General features: G+C 50.1%; 1 protein-coding gene across 12 annotated transcripts in view; it reads left to right on the top strand.

Moving 5' to 3' along the window:
- Window positions 1–19,347, top strand: part of LOC133342575 (forkhead box protein P1-like) — a 397,236-nt gene that overhangs the window by 292,128 nt on the left and 85,761 nt on the right. For all 12 annotated transcript variants that reach the window (XM_061551765.1, XM_061551773.1, XM_061551771.1 and 9 more), the window contains one exon: window positions 1,242–1,376. In XM_061551765.1, the coding sequence (XP_061407749.1) occupies window positions 1,242–1,376 (135 nt within the window). The remainder of the gene's footprint in view (window positions 1–1,241; window positions 1,377–19,347) is intronic.

Here is a 19,347-nt window from a genome sequence, read left to right as displayed (position 1 = left end):
GGGGGAGGGGGGCGTGAGGGGGGGGGGGGGCTCATTGCGTCAGCGGAGAAGGGATCCTTGACTTCCGTGCTCACGCTGCTGTTGTACGCACGTGTGTTTGGACTTCTTTCGCGCCGTACGTAGCCAACGGTGCTTATCGGCGGTTGCGGGAACTGAACGTGCCTGCCCGTGTTCACCCTTTGCGTGGCGTGTGTGCGTGTCTGTCATTTGTCTTCGTGAGTCTATCTATGTACATACACGTATGTTGAACTTTTTTCACACAGCTACGTAGCCGACCGTGCTGATCGGAGGTGCTGTCCAGGGAAATCTGTACGTCATACCGGGACATTGTGAGTGCGTGTACGCAGAGCGGTGGTGCAGTGGTCCGCGCCCCGCACTACGAATCCAGCGACCCGAGTTCGATTCCCGCTCATGTCCAACGCCGTTGACGATTATCTGAACCGGTCCTGGGCCTCCCCTAGATCGACTCAGCCACACATGAGTAATGCCTCGTATTAAGTTGAATATTTAATAATTCCGGAAGAGGGGAGAACTACATAGAACCTCACTGCCTTGAGTGGTTTATTATTACTATTAAGCAACTGAGGAAACCTGGGATTCGTGATGTGAATGACTCACAGATTTCCCTGGTCAGCTACCTCATCAAGAGGGTGCCTTGGTCGAGCCAGGACGAGGACAGTTGGCAGCCCCCCACGTAGCGGTCTCTGTGGGGTTTGTGAGCTGGCGTACAGATCTTGCTCGGGCACGCTTTGTCACTCTGTGGACTCCTCGGTCACTCTTTGGAGCATGCGATGCAGATACCTGGCACCTTTAGCAGACCCCTTGAAGATACTTGAACAAACGCATCCCGCCCCTCTGCATCCACACCCCCACAGTCCAGAGAAAACCTCTGTGAGACTTAGTGCCACGGTGGCGAGATGTTAACTACCTCGCCTGATATGCGGGAGGTCGTGGGTGCGATCGCAAACCCTGACGCCTGTATATGTGGAGTTTGCACATCTCTCTCCCCGTGGTCACGTGGATTTTTCTCTGGGCCCTGCAGGTTTGGAACATGCATTTCGAGTATTTGGCTTCTACAAATGTCCACATGATAAGCCACTTCGTTGAGCTATCATTTGTGATAGCCAGATGACTTCTGTAAAAGAGCTACATAGCTCGGTGGGCCTTACCTGGTAAAATAAGAATGGCGTATCGTTTAAGTAAGCGAGGTTCCCCTCCTTCCTCTCTCTGTGCGTTTGCAGCGGCACACAGGACGATCTGGGCAGCGGCAGCGGAGGCAGCAGCACCAGCAGCAGCAGCCACGCGCTCTTCGGGCATGGCGTGTGCAAGTGGCCGGGCTGCGAGGCGGTCTGCGAAGAGTACGGACAGTTTTTGAAGTAAGCACGGAGAGTCGAGCGGTCATTTTCAAGCCATTGGCCCCAACAGATGGCTTGTGGGTACCACCACCCGCGGTGACAAATGCATCCAATCATTGTCTTGAAATGTTTATTTCGAGATCACTAATTTGTAAGTTGGGGTTTAGGGCGTAGCTTTTTAGGAGAGGAAATTTTGGTTTTTATCATAGGGGAGGTATCATAGTGTGTTGGATAGAGAATGTAATTTGGAGAAAAAAATTTGTATGTCGAACTTTTTTCGCACCGTACATAGCCACCCGTGATAATCGGAGGTGCGGGGGAAGGACAACAAACTAAGAACTTGCGTGATATGGAACATCTACGGAATAAGAAATTGAATATGAAGTGTGTCCGTAACACAGACAGCGATAACTGCCCATCGTGCATTTGTCACCTCAAGTCGTACCAACTAGACCTCTTTTGCCTCGTGTGTTGTAGGGGAACGGAGGCACGGCATTGCAAGCGGTACATCTCCAACTGCTTTCCACAGTTCTCATTCCTTCACTCACTCACGTTCAGTTTGAGTTCATTTTTGGTTCCCTGCTACTGTAGTCGCAATCGCTGGTGTGATAAAGGGGCTGCGTATAACTTCGCAGCCAAAGTGATCAACGCTGAGCCAGTTTGCAAAGAGTCGATTGTTTAATTCCCACTCCAGGCAGCTGGTAATTTCTGCTGGGAATTGGCACCGTCTGATGTGATTTGTAGGTTTACGATTTCTCCAGTAGCATTATTCGCAAGAATAGGCCATTATATAAAGTACAATTTGGTGTAATATAGCTTCTGAATTTATTTAACTTCCATATCATATATAACTTACATATTATATATATATACTATCCTGACTGTTGATTTGCAACCCAACTTCACCCCTGTCCATAAATTATTTCAAATATGTCTTGTCACACTTGCTCTCTCGCTGTGATTGGGCTGAAGTCATGTTACGTGAGGTTGACACTCGCGTTGTCAGAGGCAACGCAAATGGAAAATAAAATGGTCGCCAATGTGTGCAGATATTCCACATAAAAACTGTTTTTATTGTTTTAAACTCATAAATTGGAACTTTTATCATAGTTATTTGACTTTTATATATCAATATTATTCTGTCCTATGATGCCAATTTTTTTTTTTGCAATTGCCTGCACAGGCCACAATCAATTGACTAGATTCCTTACCTGGTTCAGGTCAACTCTCTGGACTGGGCCACTGAGGCAAAATGAGAGGGTGGGGGAGTTTGAAGCCAGGCCTACGATAGGCCACTTACTCTCCTGTAAAAATTGCCAGAGCAAGGCATTGCAAAGAAAACTGACAATCCATCTTGTATTGCAAAACAAAAGCAAACACAATGTAAACAAACAAAAATTAGCACGTGCGTTTTCACAACATATGCGACAAAACAGCTTGCAACAGTGATATTGCTGCTTGTCGTCAGCTCGGAGGACTGTGTTGTGCAGCTCCTGGCTTTATTGTCAGCATTTATTCCACATCAAGTGTGCGCCACGTGGCCCAGGGTCACTTGGGGATTGCTCTGGCTTCTGTTAACAATTAACTTAATTAGCTCATTATTAGCCGCTTTGATGAGAAGAATAATTGCGCAATTACCAGCTGGAGAGAGGCGGCACGAGCCCGCTCCCATCAGTAGCTTCCATTCGTGCAGGTTAACAGTCTAGATCAAGTTGCACTTACACGCATGAGGATACTCCAAATGTCACTTGTTTGGCTTTAATTGTACAAAACCCGTCAGATTACGGCTCTGAATAGGGCACCCCCGTCGATGTGTCCTGGGACTATTAAACGGCTGCTGGGCACGGGGGTGCAGGGGGGGGGGAGGAAGAAGCGGATGCGGGGGGGAGGGGGAAGAGCGTGCGGGTTCGCCACTTAAACCAGCGACAGTGGCGACAGAGGAACTCAAGTGGCTCCGTCTTCGTCTTAGCTGGGTGACCCGCAGCGGTGAGGAGGCGCTGGCTCGTAAGCACGCCAGGCAAAAGCGAAGGGCCCCGTGTCGCTGGGGGGGGGGGGGTGCTCCGAATTCCTCAAATATGGGCGCGTTAAATTATATCTCTTATCTCTTATCTTGCTTATGTCTCTCTTCTCTCATCCTCACTACATCTCTCTTTTGGCTACATTCTCTATTGCATCACTAAATCTACATCTCTTATCTATACCTCATCCGTCATCTGCCTAGGATTTTCTACTTTTGTTAAGGGGAGCTCCCAAACGTAATTTATGATTCGGGTTCCAAATGTGCCATCACCACCACCTACCCTCAGGCAGCCCTGGTGGTTGTGCTGAGTGTTGTTGGAAGTGCTCACGAGGTCTGAGTGAGGGGGAAGAATCGTGGCTTCTAAGGCAGAGGCTTAAACGTTCGGGTTTTGGTGGATCACGCAGGACGTCGAGGCACGTGATGCACTCCCATAGACACGTGACTGGACAGGCAGGGGCTGGTGGATCGCACGCCTTTGTGGAACTCCCGAATACACTGGGAGTTCACACGTCGACAGCACCACAGCGAGCGGGTTCATGAACTCATTCATGCGCACGTGTGAGCGTCGTCTTCCGATACACAACGGACTGTCTTGTCGGCACTTCGGTTTCTTCTCGCATGCGGAAAACTCCTTACAATATTCTTCCCGCACTCGCTATCGAAGGCCCCGGTATCCAAGTTGTCACTGCTTGCAGGTCGAATTAGCCAAGAACGATCTTGGAACGCTCGGGAGAATATTTCGCAATGCTTCACTCTTTCCAAGTTGTTACAACCTTGCTCAGTTCAAGAGCCAAGTCTTTTTTTCTCTCAAATTTATGACACCGTCAATAGTGCCGTTTGTTACTGGCCACTCGGTGGTTTGCGCCTTTTTGGCCTTTGCGCTTGGCGATGTTGATAATAAAAAATAAAAGTCACGGTGGAAATCCGAGGCTTCCACCCCACCTCCGGGAACCGAAGAACGCCAAAGTAGCGGAAATAAATGCGCGTTAGGATTTATTGCAGTATATTTTTGCTTTCATCTCAGTGTTTTTTTTTATGGGGCTGTTTGTCACACGATGAAAGTTTATCGCAAACAGATTTCTCCTACCTCCCCCCCCTCCGAAATGTGAATGAGCCGACAGTGAGAACGCGCGCTCTGCCAGTGCCGCTCGCTCGCCCGGCCGATGTTTAAGCGGGCAGGGCGCGTCCAAAACCGTGACAAATGCGCCCGCCGCTGTAAATCTTAACGCGTTCACGCCTAGACTATATGCGAGGGCCGCCGCTGTTTATAAAGTGAATAAATATTTTATCAGGAGATGTCTGCTGCTGCTGCTGCTGTGTCGGCCCTGTGTTATACAGCTCTCTCGCAGAGCTATGATTGACTATATTGACAAGCGGTTGTAGCAGCTTTGAGCGCCCTTAGCAAGGGCTTAACTCGAAATGTTCCGGCACTGTCAGGCGGACGGCACTGGGTGGGGGGGGGGGCTTCTAAGTGGGTTGTTGTGTTCGCTCGACAAATAGAGGGGGGGGAACGTTAAATAAGGCGCTTGCCCCAGCGAAACGATGTTATTTTCTCTCGCGGTTCAGACATACTCAACGAAACAACTTTGTCAGTTTACCAGGTCAGGCCCCACTGAGCTATGTAGATTTTTTTTCAGAAGCGACATGGCCACAAATGATAGCTCAGCGAAGTGGCTCATCATCATCACGTGGAAATTTATAGCAGCCGAATACTCGGAACGCGTGATGTTCAGAATCATTCTAAATGTGGAGGGAAAAACCGGAGGACCCGGAGAAAAGTCCACGTGACCACGGGGAGAGAGACACGCAAACTCCAAATATACAGCAGTAGGCGTCAGGGTCGGGATCGAACCCACGAGTCCTCCTGCATACCAGGCGAGGTAGTCAACATCTCGTAGCCACCGTGGCACTGCGTGTGCCAGTGTGGTGTAAGCAGTCAGCTCGCTCCGCCGCGAGTTTGGCGACCCGAGTTACATTCTCAACTGGCCCAGTGTCTCCCTTTAGGTCGATTCAGCCTTAAACGAGTACCGACTGTGGTGTGTATCAATGCCACTGGGGGATCACCCCGTTGGTGTGGTGTGGCTGGCCCCATACCCAGCTGGCATGGGTCTGGCCACACCCCACCCCCCTTATGTGTTGACCAGCAGCACTTACCCCAGCACTTGAATGGCTATATATGGGAACGTTGCCTTTGTACATTCGTGTGTATGCGGAGTGGCAGTGTAGCAGTTAGTGAACTATGCTACAAACCCGGCGATCCGAGTTCGATTCCCGCTCACGGCCAACACCAGTGATGATTATCTGAACTCGTCCAGGACCTCTCCAAGGTCGACTCAGCCTTAAAGGAGCACGACACCTATTGCGATGCATAGACGTCGCCACTCAGGAGACAAAGGCGGGCAGGCGTGGTGCTGGCCACCCACCCACCCCTCGTGTTCCGCGCCGGCCTTCATAGGTGCTCGCTAGCAGCACTTGGCCTCAACATTGTGTCAAGGCTACACGGGGGATCTTCATCATTCGCCTTTGTTCGTGACGGCCACCACCTGAAAGTGAAATCCAATGAGCCTCGAATGAGGAGGGACTCGGCGCGGTGGCTGAACATCGGCGTCGAGGAGACAGTGGCAGCAGCGGCAGCTGAACTCCCTTTGGACCTCCAATGGGCGCGCCCTTTGAACCCGACGGGTCGTGTGGCCGCTTCCTTTCTCCGCACGATGCGCACGTGGCCCACGTGGCCCTTGCCTGCACACGATGCCCACGTGAGCTCTTGCCTGCACACGTGGCGTGAGGTGCAAGGCGACGCGCGTGCCGCTGGACCACGCGGGGCACCAGGAGACGGTGGACACGAAATGCTCCACGCATTCGAATGCCGCTCTCCGGCCGAACCCCGTTGTGGCCCCACGGTTCGAAGTTTGGCCGGCACATTCCTGACTCGACTTCGAGTGCACGCGCTCTCGGAGCGCCACGGGCACGAGGCTGGGCTGTTGCCCAGCAACAAGTGGGGATGGTTTTTTTAGTACAATGGACCCCGCCGTGGCTGTTTGTTGTTCTATGCCATTCCCCCCCCCTCGAACCCCCCTCCCCAGGCGTCAATCACGTAATCCAAGTAGACAGCAGCGCTCTGTAATAGAGGCTAATCAGGGAAAATTGTCACATGCCTCGGATGAGGGTTTGTGACCTCTTTCTCTACGCTACCCCCCTCGCAGAACAGCCGGGCACCCACAGCCTGGGCACTCAACTGGCAAACAACGACAACGGGCCCCCCCCACAGCCCCCCTAACAGCCCCCCCCACCCCCCTCACAGCCCCCCCCCCCAAAGCCCCCCCCCACAGACCCTCAACAGCCCTCCCCCCACAGCCCCCCCACAGCCCCCCCCCACAGCCCCCCCCCCACAGCCCCCCCCACAGCACCCCACCCCACAGCCCCCCCCCCACAGCACCCTCCTCCCCAGCCCCCCACCCCACCAGACCTCAGCCAACCTCTGGCATCACGTTGCGTGCTCGCAGTGCGCTTCTCAAGCACACCGACCACCACCAGCAGCAGCAGCAGCAGGCGACGATGTCGCCGGGTCGGGGCCCATTGCGAGCCGCAAGCACGTGTCTCACAGCAGACGCGGTTTGTGTTTGCTTGTGGGTGATGAACCCTTCTGGCTGCTCACGCCAGAAATAAACGGGACTCGTCCAAGTCAAGTTATCGACCACAAACACCGATGCCGCAGTAGATGGACCTGCACGTTAAGTTGGGGGTTTTGCTGATGCTGCTGCTGAAGCAGACGTTCGTTTATTTCATTCGAGATGCCAGGACATTGTTGGTTTCCCTCACTCTATGCGGGTTTTGGTTCGCGCGATTTTGCGCTGTATATAATGCGGCGAACCTGTTACTACGCAAAATCCGCTCTGTTATGGGGGTTAAATTCACTCTACACGCGGCTATGTGGTCAGACGTGGGACAACATTGGGTGTACTGTGGGTGTACTGTGTGTGTACTGTGTGCACTACTCGGCAGGCAGCTGTCTACGCGTGCGGTGCGTTGTGAGCTGGATGACCGTGCGCCCTCTTTCGGAAGGCATGCGTCTACTCCTACTACCACCACTGCAGAGAGCGAGCGAAACCTGCGCATTGCTCACCAAAGCAGAGTGTTCCACGTGCGGTGCTCTCGACCGAGCTTTGTGCACCGAGTTCTTTATCTTCGGGAGGGGGTCACCGTTCTTTGAGAAGGCCATTCGGTCCGCATGAAGGGCTTCACGCTTAATTCCAGACGGCCGGCGCTGTGGTTCAGAGCGCGTGACTCGCAATCAGACGTTTTGAGAGTTCCAATCCCAGCCGGGTGCCAACTCGGCGCTTCATCGCTGTCAATAAATGGAGCGTGCTTGCCTTAACTCCTGTCATAGGAACGTCGAATTCCTGTCACTTCCTCAGGGCCGTAATCACGGCGTGAGCGAGAGCCCTATTCTCATCTGAGCACGAAACCACTTTGACCTTTTCTAAGAGATGTAACCTGCAGCGCATCAGTGACTCTGTGCGTATCGGTGTTAGTGTTGCTCTGTGTCATTGCCTAAGTGGGTCACAGTGCCTGTCAGAGCATTGAGCTAGGCACCGACCAACCCACCCACGGCACCCACCTTCCCAGGTCCCACACACACAGCCATCCACACACCTCTACACACACACAGCTGCCTACTGGCACCCGCACACGAGCACAGTATTTCACCGCTCCACCTCCCCGGCAGGGCATGAGCCTGATCGGATGCGTTTCACCCAATCCAGCCACTACTCAAGTAATGTATTCCCAGTCATCGGCCATCGTCGACATGAAACACACACAACGCATTTGATGAGATTGTGAAAGCAGTGAAATCATAAAAAAGAAAACAGTCAAATTATTACTTTTATTTGAAACAAAAAGTGAGACTCTCGCACGCTGGTAATTATTGATGTACAATGTGAAGGAGCTGTAATTAAGCTTTGTTCATGTTTTACCTTTGGCCAATTTTGAGAGCAGTTTACACATTCTTATTCCTGGCAGCGCGACAGAATTCGTCGTCTTGTTCATTGCAAAAATTCATTATATGCACAACCATGTACTTATTTTAGTAACATTGGATAAAGTGATGAGCTGCAATGAAACTAATCCTATTACTGTTCACTTTTTCAAAGTCACAATGAGTATTCCGGTTATAACTCTGAGCGCTCCATTTTACCACTCTTCTGGAAAAAGAGAAAAAAACGGACGCGCTATCTGGAAACCAAATTCTATTGCCAAGCAATTTAAATGTATTGAACAGATCCTAAACTCATTAAACCGTAGCATTTTAATAATATTTTTTTTTAGATATCTATTTACAAAAGTGTATTTATTTTACACTATCACGCGACCATTACCGAAATGTTAGGCGTATTGTATAGAGTGAATATCCATTAACGTAAAAAAATTGTAATGCTTGCTTTGTTTTGGTATGTAGTTATTATTCTATAATCTGTGTGTATGCGCATGAAGTGTGTGGGTGTGTGACTTGTGCTGTTAAGGGGAGCGGTGGTGCAACGGTTAGCACGCTGCACAACGAACCCAGCGACTCGAGTTTGATTCCTGCTCACGGAAAACACCACGGACGATAATTTGAATCGGTCCTGGGCCTCTCCTAGGTCGACTCAAACTCAAATGAGTACCTGGTGTAGTGTGTGTAAACATCGCCACTAGGGAGACAAAGGCGGCCGGGCATGGCGTTGGCCACCCAACCTCTTGTGTGCCGTGCCGGCCTTCATATGTACTACTCGCTAACAGCACTTGCCCAGACAGTCTGTGAAGATCTTTGTCTTTGGGTGTAGATGACTGGTGCTGTTAGTTTGGAAGACGACTACATTCCCATAGACACAAGTTTAATTCCCGGTTATGTACAACACCGGTGGCAAGTGAAATCAATCCTTGGTCTTAGTCTCCTCGAGGTTGACTTCGTCTGCGATGAATGATTGGTTCAGCGTGTCCTCTCCGGAACTCTGAAAAAGCAAATGCACGCTGCCGTGGAACTCCCTGATCATGCCACCACACTTCTAGTTCCATACCAGCCTTAATAGGTGCTCGCTTACAGTGACAGAATCCAGTCCTGCGAGAGAAATGCCATTCAGAAGCGGAATCCGAAGTGCTTCATAGCATATCGGATTCCTCCAGGATAAATACAAATTCTGACTTTTCATCTCCCTCTTGGGTTCGATGTACATGTATTTTTGTTCAGTTTATGTATTATTCAGATAATCCTGGGCTCTAAGAATACTCACTTTCATCGTAATGTGGCCTTTTAGGCTTGAGAGACGTGATTTCTTGCGGTCTCTGAATGAACCGTATACTTTGCCCATTTAAATGTAAGCCAATGCACTGCCAATTCCTTTAGGTAGATTAAAACGCAATTCAAATTACTTCCTTCTGCATCGTATCACAGAATTTTCTCCGTGTTCTGTGGTGAAGCACCGGAGGTTCACATGTTACTATATTTCATTAACAAAATCTACCGAATTGCCCGTATCTAATTAACCAAATTACGTTCTCAGCCTCGGTGCAGTTACGCAACTCACATCTTGGTTTAAAGCACACCCTGGATTGGTGTCGTACTTGTGGTGAATAATCAAAAGACAAAACGTTCAAGGAAAGGAGCACGGGGCAGTGCCGACGTGATGTGGTTGCCCGACGCCAGTCGTAGAAAACATCCACATTGCTGTTGTGGAGAGCCAAACAAGCAAGCGACTGCCACTGCTTACGTCCACACAGTGGCAGAGATTTGATCAACCCCATGGGGAAGACGAGTCGACTGCTGACCCAGATTCGAACTCACGACCTTCGAATAGTGAGACCGGTGCTCTGCCAATAGCACCAACTGGCCAAATTGCACAATCCCAAACCACTGTCTATTAGGATGATAAAATAAGTGAAACGTACAGGTAGTAGAGACTTCCTCACGCCACTTCTGCCAGAGTGGCCTCCACTAGATGGCGCCCTCGGGAGCCCCTGCAGAGAGCGGTATTTTTGGCCTACTCTTCGACGCTGACCCAGGCGTCTTGGCAAGAGTTTGGAATAACCCTCACTTTGCCCCGCCACGCACTACCTGCACAACGGGCTGGAACTGGCGGCGACCTCTGGATCGCGAGTGCCGTGCGCCTGCGAAGACATTTCCGTGCGGTCGTGCACATTTAGCATTTCATCAGAGAGAGGCGGTGCTCGTGAGAGCTGTCGCTAGCGAAGCGAGATTTCCCCTGTCGTTCAGCGGGCAGACCGCAGCCGCTAATATAGATCCGTTTGTCATATTGTGATTTCCTCTTCCTCAATTTGGTTTCCTGCTTGGAAAGACACCGTGAAATACAACACCCACCTCGGCACGAGCTGCATTCGTGGCGTACCGGTGTGCGACGATAATTATTATAAGATGTTTACGTGGGTTTGCATTCGTATTGTACTGCATTTATTCAGTGTAATAGTACTTATGTGAATAAGATTGGTAGTTCTCAAGGACATTTTTTTTACATGTGGTTTTCTCTAATTTAGCCATGTGTCACCCTTTTTTAGTATTCTGACAATTAAATTAAATGTATTTGTGTGTTGCTTTTGAAGGACCTGCGAACCATTTCCAGCATAATGACGCCAATGACGTTTCGTGTTCATTAATACATTTGTAAAAATAACAATTATTTATTCATTTATTCACCCAGGAATATCTCACCTGAGTCTCGAGACTCAGTGTCAGGAGGGTCTTGCTTTGGGTTGTTTGCCCAGTTGGTTTCGGGAAAAGTTTTAAGTCCGATTAATTCATCAATTCACATTTCTTTCCCATCTACCCACCCAAACCAAACCACCCACCCATCCACCCCACCCACGCTCCCCTCCCTTGAATTTGTGTTTCTGCGGTATCACATTGCTTTTTACAAATGGCCATTTCTTGTATAAAATAAAGCGGGGCTACATGCCGGATGAAACATAGCTTCCATTTTCCTTGGAGCGAAATCCACTTGACCAGTGTAACATTAGAAATGTATTCAAATTTCCAACGTGTTTAATGTACGCCATCACATTAGCAGCGGGCGATAATAAAGCACAGACATGAAAGGGCATTTGCAACCTCAGCTCAAACTGCACATTAGGGCCGGGATTAAATGATGAATGAAATGCTACCCAGTGCAGCATTCTCCGACTGTAAATCCAGAACAGGCTGATTAAACCGTGCAATTCCATTTCGCTCCTTTCTGCTCTTATCTCGTCCCCTTTCATATAAATTATGAGGAATTCAGCATGCGATGCACCGCTAGTTACTCATAATAGTTACGGCTGCTCCGAAAAGAATGATCGGCGCTGCGTGAAGTAATCACGTGTAATTGCATTCATAATTCACAGCGCAGACAGGTTCCGTCTGATTTATTCCTGTTGTCTTTCCGCTGCGTCTGGCCACACTCGATTGGTGCTGCTGTAATGACATAATTATCTCGGTAGCTCGGCACAGAGTCAGGTTTTCAGCGCTTCCTCCCCGCTCGCCGGCTCCGAATCCTTCGACTCCCTCCGCCCCTGCTGACTCCCTCAAGGCTCCCCCCTCCTCTCTCTACTCCCCCCCCCCCCCCCGCGCTCTCTCCCCCGGGCACAGAGAGGTGACAGCTTAAGGGATTTTCGTAGCACGGGGGCAGCTTGTGTGGCTCAGCGCAATGCCCTCCGCGAGTCTGACGCGTAGAGTGCATCTAATTAAATGGTTAGGAGGCAAATAATGCTCCCGTCGCCGTCTTGGTTTTGTTGTTAAGAATGTCGGTTGGGGGGGAAATGTCAAACAATAAAGGGTGAGTGTGCCTCAGTGCTCGAATGTACGTGGGACAGGGGCGATACCTCCGCCGGCGGTGGAAATTCCACATTTTGATGGCAGGTGCCCGGTTGCTGTGGATGACACCACGTGGGAATAAAGGACTTGATTTCACGCAAAAGTGACATTCGTTTAAGAAAATAATTTCAGCGAAACCGGCCACCCTCGCTGCGAGTATGTTTTATCGTGGGGTAATTGAACTAACGCTTAAATGTTAAGCTATTATTATTTTTAAGTGGCTGTACATTGTGCCTTGTGGTTTGCAGGCATTCATCAGATGTAGAATAATATTCCTGAATGGATCCTTAAATCTAAGCATTTCAGTTGAGATGAACTTAACCAACAGCCCTGCACGTTGTAAGTTTATCATGGTAAAAATACCAACGTGTGCTTTTTTTGTACATTATATACTGTCTGCGCTCCTATAATTTTCTAAACCTATATAATATAATTCGACATTTTAGTTACTATAAAAGTAGTTCTTAACAATAAAAAGAAAAATTGGAATTATTATTTGGTATTCGAGCCATTCTCATCGGGCACAGTTATTGCGAAGGAGCTGCTATGTTTCACAGACGGGTATAGCGTTGCCTGTTGGTGCGCGATGTTGCTGCGTGCTTCTACCCAATCAGGGGTGAAGTTCAATTTGGACTGTGATGCCCACCCCGTTTTGGAACAACGTGCGCGGGATCTTTAACGAAGCGTAGTATTTATCGTCGGTGCACCTGGCCAGTATTAGCCAGGGTTGGCCTTTGGGTTCGAACCGCGAACCTTTGCGAAAATGGCAGCAAACGCTCGGCCATGTGACGTCGCAAACGTTGCTCGCTTTTGCCCGTCACAAGTTTCCCGATTTCGTAATTAGTTTTTTCTAGTTTGTGTAAAATGTTGCGGGTTTCCTATTTTTCTTCGTATTTTCGTGTTTACAGTTACTTTACATTTTTTCTCTCCCGCAATTCTCTCTTGAGGGGGATCTTTGTTTTTAACTCCATTGACTCTTTACTTGATTAAATAAACATTTCAATTAATATATACATGTTATTGTTCACTTATTTAAATGACTAATGTTTAAAGTGCATGTTTTTTCATTACAAATGTACAACGTATCTCATTTTTGCGTGCATAATATATCCCCGTATGTGTTAATCTGAATTAGAAATTAAACTGTCATTTTAGGAAAATGTATATGTGCTACATTCATATTTGTTACAATTGACTCATTATTCATTGCAAGCGCTGCGTTAATCAATATTAAATGACCGTTATGCAGTTGCGATGGTCTAATGCACTGTTTGGGAGTGATTGTTAATGTTACTAATTAATTTGCAGAGCAACTGAACGCGTCCGTCCGCTTCCCCGTTGTGCGATAACGTCCATTGTCTGGACGATCGCCGACAGACGCTTTGAAATCACGTGGGTCTTAGCGGGATTAATAATGATTATTATTATTAGTGTACGTCCAGCCGTTATGACCTCAGCTTCGTGTCGATTGACGTATTTATCATTTTTCAAAGCCGCTTCAACAAAGGGGTTGGGTTGGGTGGGAGGGTGGGTGAACATTACGCGCTTAGATGCAGTGTAACGTACGCCAGAGTGGTCGGGGAATATGAGACGCGGGGTGTTAATTAATTTCTCTTTGTATGAAAGAAAAACCGGGCACGGATTTCAAGGCGGGTTGCCCATGGTAACACATTTGAAATGGCACGGGCAGGACGCGTCACCAACCACTCGTTGTTCGGAACGATCTCCATCACCGCCCATTAAAGAGAGAGACATACAGGGAGCTTGTCCAACGTGCCCATCCAGGGCTTCCACCCCATTGCGATCGTGACACCGGCGCTTGGGGGGCCCCCTCTTATCCAGAACGAAATGTCGAGCGTGGTCGATGGGCTTCATCACAGTCACATTTAAAGCAAAGGGGGCCTTCTGCTTTACGGCTCGCGCCGGCGGTTCGGTATTTAAAATCGTCCTTGAGTAAGTAAATGGTTCGCTGATTAATATATAAATAACCGTACCTTGTCCGTGAAATTTCACGGTTCAGTCTCCCCCCCCCTTCCCTCTGCGCGCACGTGCGCGGGGCCTTCGCGTGTCCTTGCCCTTTCTACCGTTCGAGGCAGAGCCAGCGGAGTGGAGACGCCCACCGCTGGCAGCGGCCGCCGGTGCCCGGGCACGGCCGCTGGCAGCGGCTGTGTCCGCGCCGTTTGTGCGCGCAAGTCGCTCGCGGCGCGCGAGTCACGCCAAACTAAACACGCAAAAAATGAGTTTTCAATCTAGATAATTTAAAAGTGCATAGCTCTTAATATTGGGAGGAAGAGCGTTCCAGACGGCCGCAGAAGCGCATCTGAAAGCGCCACGCGATGCAGTGACCGTCTTTGTTCGATGGCCAGCCAGAAGGATGACCGGAGCTCACGTGATGGTTTATGCTCCTGGACGAGATTAGCCAGGGATGGTGGTTCATCTGTGTTCACAAGCGTGTGGACGGTGACAGCACGTGACTCCGTAGAGCCTGTCACGAAGTCTGCATGTGGCCCTGCGCCTCCGATTAGCACAGTTGGCTACATACGGTGCGAAAGAAGTTCAACATGCACGTGTACTCGCCCACAAGGACAACTGGGCACTACATTCATGCGCCTGTTACAACGCCGTCATTGCGACCGTCGCATATCCGCCCCGGTCAATGACCGCCCACACCCAAGTGAACTGATCGTGCATGCACCGTGTAACGGTCATTCTCGACAGATGTTCCGATATCCGACCTTTTCCCACATCCGCCCGTATTTTGTGGGCGCGAGTGACACCGATAATGATCGTACTCGAACCACCACTCCGCTAATCAGCCCTCCCCCACCATTTTATCAGTTTATGAATAATATTTTATTAAACAAAAGTATCATCTGAACAACTGCAGTTGTACAATTGGAGAGGCTGGCAGCTGCCAAGGGAATGTGAAATTTCCTCTGCCGGTTGAGGACCACCAGGGGATCTGTGAGTGCCTCCGCATTTTTGGGCTTGGCGGGTAGAACGCTGCATTGCTCTTTGGTGTTTGTGCTACGCCTATAAAGTTCAGTGGGAAGCCACACTCACTGGTTCTCTCTTTAAGCCATTGGGGACCCGGGCTGAGACCATCAACTCACTGCACGTGAGAACCCCGGTTTGGTCACAACTGAGTCGGTGGGTCTCTGTTTGAGTCTATAGTTGTCTCTGTAAGTCATTGGGGACCAGGCTGGGGCCATCAACTCACTCCGCATGATAGCCCAGTTTGATCAGAAGGGTCCTGAAACCTAGGTTTGAACCCAGGATCTCTAATCCTGAGCCATGCGGCCACTTCAAAGTGCTGTTTATTTTACAGACTAGTGGCTGAGTCGACTCCTGACCGGGATTTGAACTCACTACTTTTTGATTGTGGCGCTACAACCACAGCGCCGCACAACCGGATTGCCGTATTTTTTTTCACGTTGGGCACACAATAATGTGACATTTTGTGCAACACCCATATATATGGTACGGGAGGAGTAACAGCGCAGCAGTTGTAAATTACAAAGTACATTATTTTCAACGTGCGGCAATTTACCCTGCAAATTGGCTCAAACGGAAAATACTGCACATTGTCGCCCCCATGATGCCGAGGTCTATTGAGAGTCAATCCTTTTTTGTTGTTGTTGAAAATTCACAGATTAAAAAATAATCCCACGTGCAAAGGCACGAGTGGGAAAATTGTTTACCCGTTGTGTGAGTATTTCCAGTTGTAGGATATTTCAAAAACGAAAAAGGAATAATCCGCGCAAGATGTTGCGTTTGTGAAAGTAGCTTTTAGCGAACGGTGGAAACTCTGCTTTTTTGACGACGATGGCGCGGAATGTCTTACTTTAAGCGACTCGCTTCCCCATGCGCTGGATATGAATTGCCTCGTGCCAGTTTGCTAAATCGTCTTCATTAAATGTGTTTAGTTGTGAGTTGGGGCGGGGGTCCCGCTGACCTACGCAGTTGGGAGAGAGACGGCGAGGCTCGTGTGTGCGCCCCTCTCCGTAAATGTCTGCTCTTCCCTCTCTCCCTTCTGTCATTCGCACAAATAAATAGAGACACACATCAACCCTCACCCCGCGTCGCCTTAACAGACTGTTGGGGCAAGTGCCATTAACGAGTAATACCTACGGTATCAAGGCCTGCACGGCACATGTGGTGGTTGGCCAGCACGATGCCGTGCCGCCTTTGTCTCCCCAGGACTGATGTTTACACACCAAACCAGGTACTCATTTAATGCTGAGTAAACCTCGGGGAGGCCCAGGACCAGTTATAATCATCACCATTTTTGGCAGTGAGAACAGGAATCGAACTCGGGTCGCCGGCTTGCAGCACAGCACACTAACACACTGCACCACAAAGACTAAGATTGAGATCCCATGCATAGTCGAAACAGACGTGTCGGGAAAGTGCTGTTAGCGAGCACCTATGAAGCCCGGCACGGTACACGAGGGGGTGGGTGGTCAGCACCACGCCAGGTCGCCTTTGTCTCCCAAGTAGCGATGTTTACTCACCATACCAGGCACCCATTTGAGCCTGAGTCGACCTAGGAAAGGACCATGACCGGTTCAGGTAATCCTCACTGGTGTTGGCCGTGAGCGGGAATCGAACCGGGGTCGCCTCGTGGCTGCCCAGCACCACGCAGACACACACGCACAAGGACAAAGACGCACACGCACACACACAGCCACCTTCACCGACAAATGCAAAACGGTGCCGGATTGCACGCTTCAGACGCTCGTGTCCACTGAGCGCTGCGCACTCGAGGCACTTCACCGGGAGGAGGACTTTGCTGGCAAAGCGACAAAAACCTCCACAGCCTCGGCTCGATAGTGGTGGTGATGATGATGATGTGCTTTATCTGCCAGCCGAGCCCTGGGGAGGGCGTGAGATGCAGCGACGCTTGTCAGCTCTGATATGTATATGGCCATTTAACGCAGCAGTGATCCCAAGGTGCGGCTTGTCTGCTGCTGAACAAATAACCTGTGTTTGTCAGCACGAGTGTGTGTCTGTGTGTGCGCGCATTACAATTCTGTTGTTTGTGTGCATGAATGTGTGTGTCTGGTGGTTATCACCACTGTACGCCTCCAACACGGCGACCTCAGTTCGATTCCCGGCCGCTGCAAATGTGAGCTGGCCACTGCCTGCACCGGTCCTGCGCCGCTCAATAAATCGACCGAGCCATTAATGAGTATCCGATGCGGTGTGTGAACATTTACCACGGGGAAACAAAGGCGGCCGGGCGTGGTGCTGGCCACTCGCCCCCACGTGCGCCGTGCCGACCTTCATAGGCGCTCGCTAACAGCTCTCGCCTCAACGGGTCCGTTTGAAGGCTACACGGGGCTCCTTTGTCTTTGCGCGCGTGTTGCCTGCCGTCGCTTGCAGTGTCTGTCCGCGCCGTGGCTTTATTTCCCGCCGCCCCTTCTACAGCTTCTCACTCGGGGGGCAGTGTCGTGGCGGCACGCAGTTAACGAGGTCAGACGCGTTCACCCGCGCGTTATGGGCTGCTGGCCCCGTGCGTCTGCGGAGTCGGTCAGAAGGCGACTCCCGGCACCCCCACGACTCTCTCTCAGCCATCGCGACGCGGGCTCTCGCGAATGCCACTTTCTTCTTTTGACGACGCCGTCGCCGTCGTAGCTCGTGTCACCAATTATTGTCCTTTCGAGGCGGTAGCTCGTCAAGCTGCCCCGCGCTTCTACGCGACGGATGCTATAGGTGCCACAAAGGGCACGCGTTTGGCGGACAGCGCACACACACACAGCGAGAGAGGGGGGGGAGCGCCGTCGACGGCCGAAACAAACATCTCATTAATTTCCCTTCTTTTTCTTCATGGAATTAAGCCGCGACGGAGGCGAGTTGTTAACAGCAAAGGGCGAGTGGCGAAGGCCCCCCACCCACACACACCCCGTGCACTTTCGCGCGAATTGGCAGGTGACCAAAGCAATTACGATCTTTATTATTAATTATTATATTATCTACCCGTCAGAGCAGCGTTGGTTTCAAACGCATGCGACAGCGCGCCCACGTAGAAATTGTGCCCGTAACGATCAAAGGGTGTTTATTATTTCTTGCTTTTAACACCAACACTCTTTAGGGATAAAATACAGCAAATCCGTGTGATGTCTCCGTCCTCTTGGCCATCTGAGTTCGACGGCCGCTGCCAATCCGCTGCTGGACGAGCGCCTTCCCGACTAACGCCTATGGCCACACGGGCATTGCTCGACCGCACTTCTTCACCGTGTCGATGGCTACTGCGGATGGGGCAGCACTCGTTCACATATCGCTCGACATCGATTCTCGTTCGCCTCGGCCAGCAATCCAACCCAGGTCGCTGAATCGACGGGCGTACGGTACTACACGAACCGCTCAAAAATAATTTTGTCCATGCTACATCCTTCAATTTAGCCACATTGGCTGTTAGGTGAAATGTTGTTCGCGATCACCTATTAAGGCCATCGCGTGTGCAGCACCATGCATGGCCAGCCGTCTTTGTCTTCCCGTCACTGTTCTTGATTTGATCACCCGAGGCTAAGTTGACCGAGGGACGGCTGAAACAATGTTGAGATTTCACTGCTATTCATGACCAGGAACGGAAGCGGGGATCGTGGGGGTATTGTACTTCTCTCCCAGAAACCCATGCTACGTTATGTTGATACCACGGCAGCATTGGCCGCCATTCGCCACTGAGTGTGGTGACGTCACCACTGCGCCTGTGCCAGGCTAGGTGCACTGCGAGGCACACACAGACGAGCAGCACGTACACGATAACCTCCACATTTGAAACAGACAATTGATGTAAATCCGTGTGTACATATTGCATGCAATACATACTGACACTACATATCAAGGATAAGTTTCAGATTTTTTAAAGTGTAGATTTTTTTAAGAAAAAAAAATTCGGATTTATGTCTCATAGCATTGATGATGCACTCTTACAAAAATGTCTTAGTATAAACCACAGTGGTGTCAACCTGATGCCGGATTTACATTTTATTTTGTATGAATCCTGAAAATCCGTGACACATCCCTACAAAGAAAAACGAATAACCTACAAGATTGGAAACTGATAATTGTAAACATATGTGCATACATACACGAAACAAAGATCCTTAACAGACTGTTTAGGCAAGTGC

Source organism: Lethenteron reissneri, chromosome 15, assembly GCF_015708825.2.
Source record: "Lethenteron reissneri isolate LAM-NWPU_2019-01 chromosome 15, ASM1570882v1, whole genome shotgun sequence".
NCBI lineage: Eukaryota > Metazoa > Chordata > Hyperoartia > Petromyzontiformes > Petromyzontidae > Lethenteron > Lethenteron reissneri.
The sequence above is the reverse complement of the archived record's forward strand: the minus strand, read 5'-3'. Positions and strand labels throughout refer to the sequence as shown.